Source organism: Gracilinanus agilis, chromosome 5 (genome assembly GCF_016433145.1).
Source record: "Gracilinanus agilis isolate LMUSP501 chromosome 5, AgileGrace, whole genome shotgun sequence".
NCBI lineage: Eukaryota > Metazoa > Chordata > Mammalia > Didelphimorphia > Didelphidae > Gracilinanus > Gracilinanus agilis.
This window is the reverse complement of record NC_058134.1, coordinates 307,260,388-307,278,821: the sequence shown is the minus strand read 5'-3', so window position 1 is coordinate 307,278,821 and position 18,434 is coordinate 307,260,388. Positions and strand designations below refer to the sequence as shown.

The following is an 18,434-nucleotide window of genomic DNA, read 5'->3' as shown; positions in this document are numbered from 1 at the left end:
GAAAGTAACTTTCAGCCTCTGCCTTTGACGACGGCACCGCCGGCTGTCGTGAGGCTCCCGTGGCCAGAGGTGTCCCAGGCCACGGGGATTCGGGAGCCAACGCCGGCAGCCGGGGAGATGGGTGGACACCTGACGTGCCCCCGGCAGACCGGCCGCTCCTGGCTGACCAGCAGCCCTGAACTTCCGGGCTCTGGGGCCGATCGAGGGCACCTGCCTGCTCGGAGGTCCATCCTGGCGAGGGTGGGGGGGACCAGCAGAGTCCGGGGAGGCCTCCTCAGCCACGATTCCCATTTCTCCTCTGAAGAGGAGGAAAACGGGTCTGCTCCCACAGGGCAGGAGCCGGGGCATTGTCGGGGAGAAGAGATGGTTTTAAGGAAAACTGCCGAGAGTCCATGCGTGGAGAGGGACCGCGAGGCAGGCCGGGCCACAGCGCCGAATTTAGTCCAACCAACATCTGATGAATGACGCCGTCTCTGCCTTTGAGCCCTGGACTGCGAGGCTGAATAAATAGATGCGAGGTCACAGGGAGTGTTCAGGGGAAGGGACGAGGCCTGCACTCTGAGCACCTATTTGGGACAGGACGCATTCCCCAGGCTCCCGGACACATGCGCCAGAGGCATCTTTTCTTTTTTTCTAAGGAAATCAATTTTATTTTATTTTCAGGTTAACTTCTCTCTCCCATCCTTCCCTCCCAATCGAGAGAGAAAAAACCCCCCAAATCCCCCAGCTGGGACAGATCTCTCTCTAGTCAAAGCTAGAGAGTCCGAGTCCATCCCTCGGCTCCCGGGGCCTTCATCGTGAGGCCTCTCTCTGCCCACTTTGCCAACGTGCCTCCTCTGACATTTTGTGATTCTTCTATCTTCTCATTCTTCATCATGAAACTACATTTGGACCCCATTGGGTAGTGAGTGCATTTTGCAGGACTCTCCATTTCCCCAAGTCCAACCTTGAACAGAACCTCGAGGGTTTTGTTTTTTTTTATCTTAGATTTTATTCCTCCTGTAACGTTTATCTGAGAATAATGAGATATCATGTTCAGGCAGCATTTTAACATTTGCAAAGCATTTTATAGATATCACCACATTGGTGCCTTGTTATCTCCATTTTACAGATGAGGAAACTGAAGTCAAGATTACCCAGGTCTTACAGCTAATGAGTCTTCTAAGGCGGGATTTGAATTCAGGTCCCCAGTTCCTACTCCAAGTATAATTAAATACAAGTAGGACATTATAGCAGGGAGAATGTGATGGGGGGGGAGACCCAGGCAGTGTTCTAGGAATATTTGAGCTTTTAGAGTAGGGAGGGGGGGGCAAAAGGCACATCAGGGAAGGGGAGAGAGAATTTGAGGGTCAGAAGATCTGAATTATGAGACATTTATAGAGAATTGATCTGATTTCTTAGTCTGGACTTGTGATTTTATAGGTGTAGGGAACTTCCAGGTGTGGAAAGCCTCTTAATCAATGTAGGCTGGCAATTTTTCTTAGTCCATCAGTCAGTAAACATTATTAAGTACCCATCGTGTGCCAGGTACTGTGTGCCAAGCACTAGGGTCCAAGTGTGAGGTCATGAAAGCCTACACCAGGGTGGGGGCAGTGCCAGAGGAGAGGAAGGGCGTATTGGAGAGATGCTATAGAGTGAAATTGACAGGCCTTGGTGCCATATTGGATCTGATGAGTGAGAGAGTGTGAGGAGTCCAGGAGGACTCCAAGGGTGGGAGCTTGAGGGGTGGGAGGATGATGGTGCCCTCTGCAGTAATAGGGCAGGTGAAGAAGGGTTTAAGGGAATGAGAATTAGTTCTTTTGGGGACTGGAAGTCCAGAGAGAGGTTAGGGCTGGACAGGGGGATTTGAGAATCATCCACCTAGAGATGGAAATTGAACCCATGCAATCTGATGAGATGACCAAGGGCCAATTAGCCAAGTGAGAACAAGTTTATCATCTTGGAGACTTGTCTGGGGCACTGGGAGATAAGTGACTTGCCTAAGGTCACACAGCCAGAATGTGTCAAGAGGCCATGCCTCAAGCCAAGACTTTCTGACTTTGAAGCTGACCTTCTACGCCCTGTTTGACACCGTTTTCTCTACAAAATCTTTCCCAGCCTCAGTGCAAAAACCCCATCTGTGAGCCTCTGGTCTTGTTCACTGGTCATCCCCTTGTTACGTTGGGTTTACTAAAGTCTCGTGGGAAAGGCTAACCTCTGTGTGTGGCCATGACTATCTTTTGGACTCAGCCAGCAAGACTTTCAGACATCCCAAGTTGTTTTCAGATGTGGGTTTGGTGAAACACTGACTTTTTTCCCAAATGTTTCTGTTAACTATTCATCTGCTTTGTGAGTACATTTTTAGCCATGTCTTTCTGTTTCTAGAGGGAGTGGAGTCTGGATTTGCACCGGGTCCTCAGCTAATAGCAGCTAACCAGCTCATTTAGGGCCTGATATTGCTAATTATTGTAAAGATCGAAATTAATATTCAATGCCTCCAAAGTATGATATTTATAAGGATTTTATTTAAAAAGCCCTGGGGAAGAACCTCACTCACCCTTCACCACGGTGCCTTCTCTCCCAAAAGACCCCGACAACACGCCCCCCATCACCATATCAAAAACAGCCCGCGAAACCCACAACCAATAGGAAAAGGCTAAAGGCCTTATGGGTATGGTGAAAAGGAGTTTGGGTAATGTAGTTTTAACTCACAACCAATAGGAAAGGGTCCAAGGAATTATGGGTAATGTAGTTTTAAAGGGAGTACAAGGTATTTTCAACTTTACATTATCTCCCTAGTTTTTATGAAATGCCTATTGTGTGGACTTAGCGCAGCACCTGGCACTTAGTAGGTGCTTAATAAATGCTTATTGATCGGTATGTGAGACCAAGACTGAGCTGTTTCCTCCCGTCCAGAAAAAAATAAATTCTATGGGATGACTCAAGAGCTGGAGGGAACCTTAGAGGTCATCTGGTCCGGCGACCTCCCTTTACAAGTGGGGAAACTGAGGCTGGGGTGACACATGGAGTGAGCAGAAGAGCCAGGACCATGAGATCAGAGCATCCTGGCTCCAGAAGCCCAGAGGCCCTCCTCCCATTTTACAGATGAGGAGAGATATCCTCTCTTGGGCCACGTCCTCCATGGGTATTTGTTGCTCTTGGAAAATGCTGACTGACTCTTGTTTTGGGCAGGTCCACAATGTTTCCTTCGCTTTCGAACTCATGCAAGATGGAGGACTCAAGAAACCGAAGGCTCGCCCAGAAGGTATTAATTAGATCCCTTTTACCGGAGACTTGGGAAAACCATTGATTGATTTTTCTTGTTTCGTGCCTTGTTTCTGGATCTCTGCCTCCCCCATCTCTTCCCTCCCCGGTAAGCATTATCTTGTGACAAAAGTTTAATTCGGCCCAGTTCTCTGCAGAGAAGGGAGAGGTGCTTTTCCCATCTTCTTGGGTGTCTGGGTTAGTTCTGATAATTATTGGAGGCAGGAGAAGGCCTTGTCTCCACTTCATAGACTTAGAGGCCACCCAGACCATTGAAAGTGACCTGTCCGGTGTCACGTGGCTAAGATGCACCAAAGGCAGGACTCGAATTCAGCTCCTCCTGGCTTCATCGCTGCCTCTTTACAGGTAGCAACTAAAATCAAATTTAATTGTGGGAAGCCTCAGGGGATGGGCAGACGGTTCTCTCTTCCCCTCATTCTCTCCTCTTGGCTTCCTTCCTTGCTCCTTGACTTCGCTTTCCCTTCTTCTGAGCATGGAGTGTTGGTGGTGAATGTAGTTGGCTCGGGGTGATGAGCTCCCTGTCCCTCGAGGTCTTCCACGTTATCAGAGAAGCCAGGAAGGGAAGAAAGTCTCATTCGCCTTTGGACCAGGCTGTAGACCTAGTTCTGGAAGGGACCCGTTGAGTCCATTTCACAGGCCCAAAGGGGCATCGGATCACCGGAGGGAACCCTAGAGGTCCTCTGGGCCAGCTCCTTCCCTTTACAGTTGGGGAAACTGAGGCCGGGTGACTCAAGGAGTGAGCAGAAGAGCCAGGACCGTGAGATCAGAGCATGCAGGCCCCAGAAGCCCAGAGGCCCTCCTCCCAGTGTATAGATAGATGAGGAGAGCGAGGCCCAGCTGGGTGCCCAGGCATTTGTGCCCAGCCCCGTGCAAGAAGCTTCTGTTCTTATGGGGGGAGACGACTCGGGAAAGGGAGCATAGAGGGCTTCCCAAGGCTGGCCTGGGTACGTCCCCCAAATTCAGGAGGCACCCCCAGATCTGGGAGAGGAGTGACGGGTCCGAGCTCAAAGGATCATCATTGGGACCCAAAGGGCTTGGCAGGTGGTCTATCCCTGACGCCTCCCCCCAGGGTCTTCGAGGCCCAGAGAAGTCCCGGGACGTGTCCAAGCTCACCCTGACCTAAGAGGGGCAGACCCAGAGGGACTGCAGCCCGCTTCTCAGGTTCCCAGCCCCCCACCCCGGCTCTGCACCCCGTCTCCCCCTCCCGAGGCTTTGAATGACCCCACAAGGGAGGCACCCTCTGGGGAGTGGCCAGTCACGGGGAAGGCAGCAGCTGCTGCCCGGAATAGCCGGGGAAGGTCTGGCTGCTCTCAGCGAGCTCGGGCTGCACTTCATGGCCATTCCTGGAGCTGGGTGCGAGGCGATGCCTCGGGGGGGTCCCTTTGGACAGCCACCTGTGCTTGTCCTTTGGCTGGAGACAGCCGGCATGCCTGGGAGGAGCCTTCATTCCCGATGCCCTGGTGAGGCGTGAGTGAGTTACAGGGGGCTGGGGCAGGGCCTGTCTGGGGAGGGGGCTTTGGGGTGCCCCGGGACACCCCCAGGAGAGCCCCCTTTGTGCCAGGTCCTCACACCCTGGGGGCCTCAATCTGGCTGGCCTGTCTTTGGTCTCCTCTGCTCGGGGCCACTCCTGAGCATCCTGGCCACATCACAAGGCCCGGCTTGCCGGGGCCCCTTGAACCACCAGCTTGCACTCACGAGAGCCCTTTGAAGGAAGGGAGCTGCGGGCTGGGGGGCTCTGGAGTCGGGGGGCCTCGCTACAAATCCCACCCCTGCGGCCTCCTCCCGGACTGCCATTCTCTTCCTCTGTCCTACCGCCCAAGGCCCCTTCGAGCTGCAGTTCTTAGACAAGCCTCTCCCCTGCCTCAGTTTCCCCCGGTCACACCAGAGGGTACTCAAGGCCCCTTCCTCCTTTGGGTCAGGGATGATTCCTGGGGAGGCCGGAGGTGAGGGCGCCCCTGCGCTGCCATCCCCGCTGCCATTTTGGATGCCCTCATGCACGGGTACCAGCGAGGACGACGCTTTGCCGGGGGTCGGGAGGCCTGGCTGCCCCGGAACGCCCTTTCTGAAGGCCGCCGTCCTCGCCCTCCGCCATCCCTCGCGTGGAGGCCGCTCCAGGCCTTTCCTTGTCTCTGCGCCCGGCCCACGGCCGACGCTGCCGCCCAGGCACTGGTGCGTCTGTGATGTGGCCCTTCCGTCCTCTCCCCACGTCCGGTCTGGCGGGGCCGTCGTCTCCCAGTGAGAGGACCTGCCTGAGGTCCCACCGCCGCCCTGGGACCCTCCAACCCCTGGGACCCTCCGCCCGGCAGCGCGGGGCCTCTTTTCTACGGGGGCTTCCTCCCGACAGGGAGCCGTGTATGGGGGGAGAGACCCGGCTCCTCCCGGGCCTTCCTTTTAGGGGCAGAAGCCGGACCATCTGCGGCCCTCGCGGGGCCTCCTGGTGTCTGGGTCCCGCCTCCCCCGGGGGGCTCGTCTCCTCCTCTGGCCAGGAAGCCCGGGGGGGGCGGACGGTCTCCTTATTGACCTGCTTGTGCCTTTGTTACATGGAAACTCCCGGCGTGTCCTGCGCCGCAGCTGCGCCCTGAGATCTCCTGCATGAAAGGAGCCGGCGGGGGCTGCCTTTATTCTGCTGGATCAGGGAGCCCCCCACTCCCTGCACCCCCAGGGGCCCCACAGCCGTGTTTGACCTGTCTTGGGCACTGTTGGGGGGTGGGGAGCACACACGCACACATACGCACGCACACACACACACTCTCACATGCACGCATGCACAAGCACACACACACATGCACACGCATGCACACACTCACACACGCGCACACACACACACACGCACACACACACACTTTCCCTCTGGAGCCAGGCATGGAGCACTCAGGAGGGTGCCTGGACCTCTGGGGAGTTGTTGGGCTTCTTCCTTTCAAAGGAGGATGTGACGGGTCTGGGAGGGACCTTCTCCCCGCCCCGCTCCTGCCGTGACATAGGAAGCCATTAAGGCCCAGAGAGGGAGTGCCTGACCCAGAGTCAGCCAGCTCTGGAGGAGCTGAGCAAGCTTCGCGCCCGGGAGCGGGATGGGGAGGGACGTCCTGGGGAGAATCATGGGAGACGGTGAGAGACGGGATCCCAAACTGCAAACGCCACGAGAGGCGAATACTTGGGCCTCTTTCGTCTTTGTCTCTCCCAAGGGACAGCGAGATGGTGCCGAGGATGGAGCTGTGGCCCTCGAGTCAGGAGGATCTGAATTCAAGACTCTTACCAGCTGCATGACCCTAGATAAGTCACTTCCCTCTGCTTCCGTTTCCTCAACTGTAAAAAGAGCTGGAGAAGGAAGTGGCAAAACCATGCCAGGATCTCTCACGAAGAGTCAGACGTGACGAATGGCCACAGCAACAGCAAATCCTTCCTCCCTCTCGGATGAACTGCAAGGCCTCGAGTTGGGTTCCTCTTTTTGAGGCTCTTTAGAGACTGTATGGAAGGCTGGTCAGAGCACTCTTGACTTTTGCTGCTGCTGAGACGCCATCTTGAGTGTCCCCAGAGAGGCGGGCCTAGGAAAGGCGAGAGGATGTGAAGGAGAAGAGCCTGCCAGGAAGGCAGGCAGCGTCCATCCAAGGCGGAGGGGCAGCCGGGATGGCCTCGAAGAATCGGGATTTTAGACGGGCCCCTCTGGAGGAGGAAGCCCCGCCTCCTCTCGGCCCGAGGAGAGGGGAGCCCGTGCTCCACCCCTTCCTGGCCCCCCGGAGCTCGAGCTTAGAGAATGCGACGTCCACCTCCCTGACGTCCAGATGAGGAAACGGGACCAGAGGAGTCCAGGAGCGGGAAGGCTCTCCTCCCCGCGCCAGAGGAGGCGACCCTTGAACGAAAGATGCGAGTGCGCAGAGGGCGTGTTTCCGGGCCTCGGCCCTCTCTGGAGGTGGACATTCTCCCATGTCCTTCAAGCGGTATTTCTGTTGCTGTGCAGAAGGTCCTCTCGCTTCTGCTCCTCGCGCTCCTCAGTTCCACAGAGGCCTTTCCAAGTTTTTTGTTTGTTCTCCTTAGCTTGCTCGTCGTCTCTTACGGCCCCGTATTCCGGCACAATCACACGCCAGGCTGTTCCGTCATCCCCCCCGTGGGCGGACGTCCCATCCACTTCCGGTTCTTTGCACCCCAAAGAGAGCTGCCGTCGCTAAGCTTCCCAGAGTGCTCTCTGCGTCTCCATTTCCCCTTCGCTTCCAGCCTTTGCATTTCAGCCGCCTCGCCGTCGTCTTGCTTTCCCTCCCCTCATCACTAATGATTTAGATCATTTCTTCAAGTGGCTCCACCTAGCTTTGAGGCTTCATCCCAGAATTGGGTGTTTGTATCCACTGGGGAATGGCTCCTCTTTTTGTAAATTCGACCATGTTCTCTACGTATTGGAGATGTGCGACCTCTCGCTGGGAATGTACCTATGACACGTCTCCCCCTTCTACGTTACCTTTATCTGCACAAGCCCTTTTAAGTGGAATTCCCACAGTGCTCTCTAGCTCTTGTTCGTATGCTTCTCTTCCTAAGTCTGAAAAGTGATGTGTTCCAAGTTCTTTGACTGTCTTCTGCCTCGGGCCTGCGTCCGTCTTCATCTCATCGTGGTAAATGGTGTAAGATGCTGGCCTGTACCCCGTTTCTGCCAGATTGCTTCCCAGGTTTCCCAGCCATTTTTATTCACGAATGGCGGATTCTCACCCCCAAAGGCTGATCTCTACTTTGGGCAAACACAAGGCGACTCGGAGGGTGCCGCGTGTCTATTCTGTTCCCCTGATCCTCTCTTTCCGAGCCAGTGCCAAAAAGTTCTGGGACAGGTTTCCCAGGCGCACTCCGGGATTTACCGTGGATAAGGCAGGCAGTGATGGGGAACCTTCCCTGTGGCCTCCCTCGTCCCTTAGAGAGCGTCCTCTCCTGAGCAGAGAAGTTGGGCGAATCGTCGTGGCCCCAAATCTCCTTCCCCAGGTGGCCCCGCCATCCGCCGCGGAGCTTGTCTCACGCTGGGCTGACGCTCGCACGGCTCCCTCGTGCCCCTCGTGCCCCTCGTGTCCCTCATGTGTGCCCCTCGTGCCCCTTGTGCGTGCCCCTCATTCGTGCCCCTCATGTCTGAGGCCTGGCCAGCCTTCTGGAGGCGGCGTCCGCTCTCCCTGGCTTGGTGTCAGGAAGCCGTCCGTGGAGAGAGCTCCGGGCTGTTTCCTGGCGGAGCTCTTTTTGATTTTCCAGAGGCCAACCCCGCAGGGCACCTTCTCCCAGAGCCGGGCTTCCCGTGGGGGCGCCGCTTCTTAGGCCCCCTCTCCCGTGCTTTGGGCCCGAGCCCTTCGATCCCCCGGCCGGTGACCCATCAGGGCCGGTTCCCTCTGCTCACCCTCTGTGAGGACCGAAGCTCAGCGGCTCTTGGTCAGCCAGGTGTGCCTCTGTTTACCCACCTGTGTTCCTGGGGGGAGGGCGGTTTCTGTCAAGTTGGAAGTCAGGGAAATTTAGGAACCTGATTGAATGTGAATTACTGGTCACAGGATTGGGGCAGCAGCTGCCCAGGAATTCCTTCTGTGTCCTCTTTGGCAACAGGTCATCCAGCCTCAGCTCGCAGACCCCCAGGGATGAGGAGCTCACTACCTCCTGAGGCTGCCCATTCTCCTCTTCCCTTTGGATTTTTTTCCTTTCCTTTTCATTCAATATCTGCCTCTCTGCACCCCCCATCGCCACCCTTTGCTTCTGATTTTAGCCCCTTGGGCCAGGCAGACCGAGTTCTGTCTCTCTTTTCACAACAGCCTCCACCCAGCCAGCGCAGCCAGCGAGCCTCCTGTGTGCGGGGACTGGCAGACAAAGGCGGCCGTCTGGCAAGCAGGGTTGGAGCCCCGATCTGCCCCGGCCCCCCGTTCCGGTTAAAGAGGAGGCAGAGGGGCCGGGCCGCCTTTCGGGGTGTCGGCGTCCCCAAGTAGAAATGTCGGCCCACGGACCCAGCAGAGGTCTCCGCACTGGGAGCTTGATTTCCAAACTGTAAAAACAGCCCACTGTGGGGAGAGACAGCCGCCGCCGGGGGCTTCTCAAGGGTGTGGGGCACCGAGAAGGTCCTGGAGGGCAGCCTCGAGCCCTGGCTTCGAATCCTGCCTCTGGCACCGAGCCCTCGTCCTCTCCACCTCCCAAGCCTTGGGAGGGGAACAGAAGGAGAAAATGAGTCCAAGCACTGCTTGTGCCCCCTCCCCACGCACAGGTCAAGGCGATTCCCCGAAGCCGGGGGTGCTCCAGGGGCTCCTACGCCTGCCTTTCCAGGCTTCTTTGCTCCCTCGTTTCAGACGCGGTGGCCTCTGTGCCAAGGACGTGCTCTTGCTTCGTCCCCTGCCCCTGAGCTTTCTCTAGTTAGGAAAAATGATTGTTCCTCGGTGGACAGGCAGTTCCTTCCCTGCTGCCTTCCTCAGGCCCGTTGCACGTGAATGCCCCGCTGGCTCCGCTCAAGCTCCTTCCCGAGCCCTTCCCGGGTTTCCCCGCGGCCGGTCGGTCCCCCCCCCCGGACTGCCTGGGCCGAGGCCGCTCCCCAGAGTAGGTGGTAAACTCAGAGAGGATGGGGCCGGTCTGGCCTTTGCACGTGGAACCAAATGCTTTATTATTGACTGATTTCTGCCATTTTCCCTGAAGTCGCGCCTCTGTCTGGCAGGGTTTCCGGGCCTTTTCCACACAGGATCGGGCCAGGAGGGGGCTCGCTCCCTGCTTCCCGCCCTCTCTCGCCCCCCCTAAATAGCTGTTTCTTCTCCTCTCCTGCAGATGTCGTCAACTTGGATCTCAAGTCTACGCTGAGGGTTTTGTACAACCTGTTCACCAAGTACAAAAACATGGAGTGATCCCAGAAGCTGCTGAAATATTCATGCCCTCGCGTCGTCCCGGGGAAGCCGTGCCTCGGTTTCTCTTTTGTGCCTTCGCCTAGTTTGCCTGCCTTCGTGGTCCTTCGGGATTGGCTACCTCCTGTTTGGGGTTGTTTGATAGACTGTCTCCTCGGTGCTAGGGAGCAAAGCCTGCTGGAAATGATGGGTCTGGGGGCCTCCCCAGCCTCGGATACTCTCCCCCTCCTGCTTTGCTCTTGGGAGAGCAAAAAGATCAAACCCTGCCCCGAGGCCCCTGGACTCTCCTGGGACCGAGCTGCCAGCGTCCCCCAGTGTTCCTAAGGGCCCTCCCTGGGCTGTTCCTGGCCTTCCCGCCATTTAGCTCTGTCCCATGTCCCGGGGCCGGCCGGCCCTTTAAAAACCGGCCAAAATGGGCTTCGCGTTTTCTGCCCTCCTTTCAAAGAGAATCTGAAACTATTTATACGAAACTCTTGCCGTTTCCTCTCTTCCTAGTTTGGCGAGCTGTGAAACACGAGCCTCCCCCAATGGCGGACAAACCTGCCTCTTGATTCCCGGCCCGTGTAAGAGGGGAGACGGGGAAGGTGAGGGTCGGACTGGCTATCAGTTTGGTCTGCAGGGAACGAGAGGCCCAAGTCGGGGTGACTTTCATGGTGGTTTATTTGCAATTAGGAAGGTTGAAGGTGGGGAAATGAGAGAGAGAAACTCCGGCCTGGACCGGAGACCCGAGCCAGGGAGGCCCAGAGGCCCCAGCAGAGGGGACACGGAGGTGAATCAAACAGGCTTCTAGCCACGAGGCCTCCTCTAAGAAGGGAGGCAAGAGAGGCCTCCCTGAGGCTGGAGCCTCCAGAAACATCAGGGGAGGAGAAGGAGAGTCAGCCTGACTTACCCACGTGACAATTCAGAGGGGGGCCGTCTGAGGGCTCCCCTGAGCTCCTTCCACACCAAGTTCAAAGCCCCAAAAGCCCCTCACAGGAAGTTACCGTCCTATGTAAAAGGCAGCAGCTTTCATCACTTCCTGCGTCCACCTCCAGTTTCACGTGGACAAATGGCAGCCTCAGCCCCGTTTAGGAGTGCCCAGGGGGCAGCCACGTGGGTTTTTTAAATTATTTTTTAAACCCTCACCCTCTGTCTTGGAGTCAATACTGTGAATTGGCTCCTTGGTAGAAGATTGGTAAGGGCTAGGCCATGGGGGTCAAGTGACTTGCCCAGGGTCACACAGCTGGGAAGTGTCTGAGGCTGGATTTGAACCCAGGACCTCCTGTCTCTAGGCCTGACTCTCCATCCACTGAACTATCCAGCTGCCCCCTAAGCGATTGCTTTTGATTTACTATCATGTGTGGCTCACAGACCTCCCCCTCCCCACTTAGTTCTAAGTTGGGTGGGTGACATTATTCCTGGTGGCTACAGTCTAAAGAATGAATGAAGGGGAGCTAATTCCATTTACACACCAGGCATCTGGCAGCCCTGGGTCAGAGGGGCAGCCCGGGAGCCAGGAGACCCGGGGGCTCGTCTGCCACCAACTAGCTGTATAACAACTTGGGCAAGTCCCTTCCCCATCTCTGGACCTCAGTTTCCCCAGCCATCAAATGAAGGCTGGTGAAAGTAGGCCTTGGGCCATTTCAGTCAACTAACTAAAAAACACAGAGTCGAAGAGATTTAGAATGATGGGATTGTAGTTTAGAGCTGGAAGAGACTCTCGGGCCCCCCACCCCCCTTAACCCCTGTAATAAGCATCAGAGGTGGGATGTGGATCCAGGTCCACTTTGGTCATCCTGGAGTTTGGGTTCCATGAAAGCCTTTGCTTTTTTTTTTTTAAACCCTGACCTTCCATCTTAGAATCAACACTGTGTATTGGCTCCTAGGCGGAAGAGTGGTCAGGGTGGGCAATGGGGGTCAAGTGACTTGGCCAGGGTCACACAGCTGGGAAGTGTCTGAGGCCGGGTTTGAACCCAGGACCTCCCATCTCTAGGCCTGACTCTCACTCCACTGAGCTACCCAGCTGCCCCCTAAACCTTTGCTTTTTAAAATGTATTTGTTTCTAGAAGTCTGCTTGGGGGAGGATGGAAAATGGCCGCTCCACTTCCAGAGAGGCCAGAGGCTGGGTAGGGAGTGGACATCTCCTTTGGGATCCTTTAAATGGGAGGTGGAAGTGACGATGGTCAGAGCCTTCCTTCATGGGGAGCCACCCTCCAGGCTGTCCTGTGGGGAAAGCAGAAAGAGCCGGACCTCAGGGGGCTTTGGGGTCCCATCTTTGTTCTTGACTAGCCAAGTCCCCCCCGAGTCAGTCAACAACGAGCATTTAGTCACCACACGCCGTGATTCAAACAGTGCTGGCCCAGGGAGGGCGCAAAGACTTGAGAGTCTGATCTCAAGCCGTTACTAATCGCCAGTTGTGTGCCAGGCACTGTGCCTGGTGCTAAGGACACGAAGCAGAAGGGAGACGCTTCCTGCCCTCGGGGAGCCTGTGTTCTCCTGGACACTCCACAAACACGCGCTCCACTAGGCACCCACAGCATTCAAGGCCCTCGGCTGGGGTCCGAGGATCCCAAAACACGAAGGAAGCATTTCTCTGCCCTCCTGTGCCCTTTCTGACTGCCCTTTGCCAACGCTGAGATGAGGCTAAGGAGACGAGGTGGCCTGCTAAATGGGGCCCTAAGCTTGGAGCAGAGCTCGAGTTGGAGGCCTCTCAGCTCCCCGTGAGCCTGGGCAAGTTTCTTCCTCTTTCTTGGGCCTCAGTTTCCTTCTGTCAGACTAGAGGATTGGCGTTGGTGTCGGTGCCCCTGCCAGGCTGAGCTCCCCAAATCGGGGCAGATGCCCTCGTGCCCTCACTCTCAGCCCTCAGGGAGTGCAGATCAGCTTTCCATCCTCGCTCTGCCCAGTGGTCCTCCCCCAAAGGCACCTGTAGGAAGCGGCATGCCAGGGCTGGCATTCTGGGGCATCCTTGCCTCATCCTCTGGGGCAGCGTCCCGGCAGGGAGGAGAGAAAATGAACACTGGCATCATGGGCTCTCGTGGGACGCTGTGACATGCAGACGTGGCGAGGGCGGAACCATCGGGTGGGAGCATCCTGTCCTTCCTCCCGGGCTTGCCCAGACGACATCAGACCCTGAACCCGGTGGTTCACGCTGGCCACCTCCGAGGACTGGGAACGAGGTGCTCAGATCGTCCCTCGGTGCCGGGGCCCAGCCTTTGCTTGGACGAAGCGAGCCTGGGGTAGTTGCTCCAAGAGTCTGAGCAGAAATTGTGGCCCTGCAGAACATCAGGGCTGGAAAGAGCCTCAGGGATTCTCTGGCCCCTTTTGCTTATGGGGAAACTGAGGCCAGAGGCTCCCTGGTGACCCGGGGAGAGAACCGAGTCTCCAACCTAGATGCCCGATGTTCAGGGCTCTTTACATTTTACCCAGGGTGAGGATTGCCGGCACCCATTCGGAGGACCCGAGAAGGGGGATGCCCGAGCTGGGAGATGTCTTACAGCAGGAGAAGCTCTTCGGAATGTGGGGTGCGAGAGCCAGGAGAGGCCTTGGAAGAGAGGATGGCAGGCCCGAGAGGGCCTCGGCACAGGATGTCGGAGCCAACAGGAAGCTCCATCGTCTGGCAAGCTGCAGGTCCCCACGTCCCTGGTCTACGTGGCCTTCCATTCCTGATGGTTGCTTTCACCTTGGGCCTGGCCTTAAAAGGGGAAGGGACAAGCTCCGGCCAGAATGGTCACCGCTAAAGGCGCTGCCGGCTCGCTCTTTTTTAATTGGCCTTAAAGAAATTTTAAAAACCACAAAGCAATACGTCGAGCAGCCAACGGGCGGGCGCCGGCCGGGCGGACAATTGCTCTCTGACGTTGGCCCTTCTCGGGGCGATGCATCAAGGCCAAGCCCTGCTCGGAGCTGGTGGTGATCCCTCTCTCGGGGTTGTGGATCTCAGCCTCCGCCCCCCGGAGCCTCCTGATGAAATATGGGAGGCTCACAGGGACCCCGATGGGTGCATTCCAAATGCTGGTGGCTTCCTTCCTTTAATTCCCATCATTTTGACCCGCCCCGAAGCCCAGAGTTTCTCCCTTGGGATTGCTTGGAGTCTTCCATCCTTTCCCCCCTTCAGGCCTTAGTCACTAGAGGTCCATTCGTCCTGGGCCCCTTGGGACGTCCGAGGATTAAGTGTTGGGGTCTCAGCAGTAAACCACTGAGCCGGGTTCGGGCCCTGGATCCTCTGATCTCTAAGCCGGGCCTCTTTCTAGAGGTTCCCGGCCTCCGTTTTCACTGACTCATTGAGGCTGAAAGGCAAACACTGGCTCCTGGTCCCTTGCCAGCCCTTGGCCGTTCCTTAAGTGTGGGGTCACATCTGGAGGTAGAAGGACGCCGAAGGTCGTCTTGTCCAAGGCTGCCTTCTGCAAAGGAGGACAGGAGCCCCCGAGCCCCCTTCCTGACCATCTCTCTGGCCTCCGGGTTGGTTGGCTCAGAATCTCAGCCTTGGTGCTCGCCAGGAGGGGACCTCAAAAAGGTCACGTCAGCTCTCGTGGTCTCGGCTGCTTCGTCTTTGCTGTGAAGAGGTTGGACTAAGGAGAGGCGGAGTGGCCTGCTGAGAAGATCTCTGGCTCCCTCCGTCCGCCCATCCATCCATCCAGCCAGCCTCAAGTTAGCAAACCTGCCTGGAGCACAGAGAGCCGAGATGGAAACCAGGCGGGCCGCTCGGCCCCAAGATAGAGTCCCAGCTACACGGCACCACCTTTCATTTCTTTTGTTTTACCCTCCCCTTCCGTCTTGGAGGCAGTACTGCGGACCAGCTCCAAGGCAGAAGGGTGGTGAGGGTGGGCCATGGGGGTCAAGTGACTTGCCCAGGGTCACACAGCTGGGAAGTGTCTGAGGCCAGATTGGAACCCAGGACCTCTCATCTCTAGGCCTGACTCTCCATCCACTGAGCTACCCAGCTGCCCCCCAACTTTCACTTCTTAATATATACTTAATGACTCAAGAAAAACTCAGTCTTGGCCTGGAGGTTTAACCACACCCCGTCATGGACTAGTGTTTAACCAAGGTCAAAGAACAAAATGGTCGCCCCCTTCCTCCAATTCCTTTTTTTTTATTTTTTTATTTTTGACCCTCACCTTCCATCAGTATTGGCTCCAAGGCAGGAGAGTGGTAAGGGCTAGGTAAATGGGGGTCAAGTGACTTGCCCAGGGTCACACGGCTGGGAAGGGTCTGAGGCCCTCCAATTCCTTTTTTTTTTTTTTAAATTTAAACATTTATTAATATTCATTTTTAACATGGTTACACAATTCATGCTCCTCCTTTCCCCTTCGCCCCCCCCCCCCGCACGCCCCCCACCCATGGCGGACACACATTTCCCCTGGTTTTGTCATGTGTCCTTGATCAAGACCTATTTCCAAACTGTTGGTGGTTGCACTGCTGTGGTTGTCCTCCAATTCCTTTTTTTTTTTTTTTACCCTTGCACTTCGGTGTATTGTCTCATAGGTGGAAGAGTGGTCAGGGTGGGCCATGGGGGTCAAGTGACTTGCCCAGGGTCACACGGCTGGGAAGTGGCTGAGGCCGCCTCCAATTCCTTTTAAAGAAGTCAGGTGGTGGCCCCAGAGTGCTGGCTCTGCTCCTTCCCTTCAAGTCCCAGTGAGCTGCTGGGCTCCCTCGGTGGGGTCCTTTATGCCCACATGTGGGCTCCGACGCCCTCGGGCCCTTGTCCAGCTCTTCCCTTCAACCACAGGGGGGAGAGCCAGACTGGAGCCCCTCAGGGTAATGGGGAGCAGCCCGGCTGCACTTTGAGGCTCCGCTCAGGAAAGCCCCCTCCGCCAGGAAGCCTTCTCCGATTCCCCCCAGCTCCGCTGTCAGTGTGGGTCGCTTCCCCCAGGAGCCTCGCACTTCCTTCCTTCCCGAAGGACGTGAGCTGTGGCCTTCTAGGCCTCCCCTTCCACCTCGAACGAAGACGGCGCGCTGGGCTCGGCTATGGCGTCGGAGGCCGGAGCGGGGCTTCCGCAGTGGCCGCAGCTTGCCTGCTCCCCGCGCCCAGGCCCTGCAGGAGGATCCAGAAGGCCATGGAAGGGCGGCAACACGCGCCTCCTCTCCTTCACGCTCTCCTTTTCTTGCCTTTTCAAACAGTTTCGGAGACTTTTCCGCTCCGCATCTGCACCCGCAGGTGTGAAAATCTCCACTATCGCCGCCGCAGCGGGTCAGGAAGCGTTTTACACTCGGCTTCACTCGGGTCTCCACTCCCTGCCCTCAGCGCATCTCTTGGAGAAGCTCCAGCCCTGGGGGTTGGGGGGGTGGGCCGGGGGCAGAGGCCTGGGAAGTGGCAAGAAGCTGGGAGCACCCTCCTCTCCTCCCGCCCGGGAGGCCCCCAAACTGGTGTTCTCTCTGTTCCTCCCTCCATCTCTCACCTCCGGGCCTTTGCCCTGGATGGCCCAAATTCCTGCCATGTGCTCCTTCCTGCCACCCTCAAGCACCTCTTGGACCCACTTCTAGTCCGGCACATTTCTGCCCCCGGGCAGCCTCCGCTTCCCAGTTCTCACCCCTGAAGGAGGGCAGTGACTAATCCCAGCCCCAGTCTCGGGCTCCTTCCCGCCCTGGCCCTGGGCGCCTGCCCAGGAAGGAGAGCCGCCATCTCACCCATTGCCGCCGGCTGGCAGGATTGGCCAAAGGAACGGGCGGCCCCAGAGGAGCCTGGCTGGAGGCTCCTCAGCGAGGCTCCGGGAGAAGGAGCCGCCATGCCTACGGCAAATTCCGGAGCCTCCTGGGTACCTCCCCCCCCCCCCCCCCCGGGCCTCAGGAGGGTCCCCAGCCACGCCGGGGCTGCCTGATGTCCTGGCGCGGCTCTGTCCATCCCGCCACGTGGCCCAGCCTCTCCAGTCAGGCCTCACTTCCTCCCGCTTGTCTTAGCTTCTGGCGCTTTCCTTTAGCTCTCTGGGTGCCTGGACAGGAGTGTCGGGGCTGGGAGGGGCCTTCAAGGCCTCACGCTATAGAAAGGGATGGAGGTCATGGAGGAGCAGTGACTTTCCCAAGGGCTCTCAGTCCAGGAGTCCAGCCCTTCCTGGGTCCTGGTGCCGGGGCGGCCTCCGGCTGACGTCAGGCCCCGTGAGAGGGCCCGTGAGAGGCCCCGTGAGAGGCTCCGGCTCTTGCACAGACTCTCAGCAGGGCTGTGGGAGGAAGTGAGCCCTTGGCCGCCGCAGGCCGGCTCCCACTTCCGCGGGGCCCCGATAGCTCTCAGGGCCGGCAGGGCTGCCCACTCGCCCCCGGACCTCCTGGCTCTTCTGCTTCGGCTCCCTTTGGCCGGAGCCTCCACGAAGGTGGGTTCTCGCTTCTCCAGCCGGAGCCTGGGCGAACAGCAGGGGAGGCTTTTGGAGCCGCCTTCAAAGCCCTTAAATCTGGGTGTAAAGGGCGGCCACCATCTCTGGGCCGCAGCGTCCTCCCCTGCCCAATGGGCCTGCTTCCGTGCTGGCACTGGGGACTTGCTGTAGAGGAGCTCAGAACTGAGAGGTGGGGGTGGGGAGGCAGCGAAAAGGGGGGGCTAGGCACGGGCTGGGAGGGGGAGGGGAGAGCTCCGGGAAGACTTCTCAGAGGAGGAGGCGCCCCAGCTTGGAAGGAAGGAACTTCAGCAGNAGGGGGAGGGGAGCGCTCCGGGAAGACTTCTCAGAGGAGGAGGCGCCCCAGCTTGGAAGGAAGAAACTTCAGCAGATTGGGGGGGGGGCAGAGTTCGTTTCAGACAGGAAGGCCTGGGTAGGAAAAGGCCCGGGCAGGAAGAGCCGCCCAGTTTCGTTTCTCCTTGCTTTAGTTAGAGGCAGTGTGCTGTCATGGTTAGAGAGAGCCTGTAGTGGTTCAACAAGAACCGAGTTCGAATCTTGGCTCACACACGTATTTGTTGTGTCCCTCTCCTGGCGCAGCATCCCTGCCTTTGGCTAAAACGAGGGGATCCGTTGGAGCGATGATATCGGGGTCCCCCGGCTGGCCCAGGCTGAGGGCCGATGGAGGAGAGGGGCTGCCCCCCCCAAACCGCCCCCCCCAGGCGGCTGTCGCTATTTTCAGACACGCAGCAGCGGGAGGCTCTCTTCTGTCCTTCCAGCCGCCGTGCGTTGACTCATCAGCCCACCGGGAGCCGCTGATCAGCAGTAACAGCTGGGTGCCTGGGAAGGGCTAAATTGGGCCCAGCGTCTCAGCGAGGCTGGGGGGAGCTCAGGCAGCCCGGCCGGCCAATGGCATCCTTCCTCCATGGACGCCCCAGCCCGGCCCCGCCAGGCGCTCCTGGCGAGCCGGAGGGAGCCGTGACAGTCAGGCAATGGCTGCACTCCAGGCTGCGTCCAGCGGCCCATAGCTGCTGCCTGCTCGGGCTTGGGGCCGTCTGGGATTGTGAAGGGG

General features: G+C 57.8%; 2 protein-coding genes across 5 annotated transcripts in view; both read left to right on the top strand.

The window, feature by feature from the left end:
* The window catches only part of PARVB (parvin beta), a 73,196-nt gene extending 62,638 nt beyond the window's left edge, over positions 1 to 10,558 (top strand). The window contains exons 12-13 of the mRNA XM_044679594.1: positions 3,172 to 3,244; positions 10,015 to 10,558. Of these exons, the coding sequence (XP_044535529.1) occupies positions 3,172 to 3,244; positions 10,015 to 10,091 (150 nt within the window). The 3' untranslated portion in view covers positions 10,092 to 10,558. The remainder of the gene's footprint in view (positions 1 to 3,171; positions 3,245 to 10,014) is intronic.
* A 29-nt stretch (positions 10,559 to 10,587) lies between these two features.
* The window catches only part of PARVG (parvin gamma), a 39,319-nt gene continuing 31,472 nt past the window's right edge, over positions 10,588 to 18,434 (top strand). Inside the window, exon 1 of one of the 4 annotated variants that reach the window (XM_044679596.1) lies at positions 10,588 to 10,672. The gene's annotated coding sequence lies outside the window, so the exon portion shown is untranslated. Of the gene's footprint in view, positions 10,673 to 17,239; positions 17,369 to 18,434 lie in introns of those variants that run through there. The other 3 variants (XM_044679597.1, XM_044679595.1, XM_044679598.1) reach the window with 3 other exon arrangements.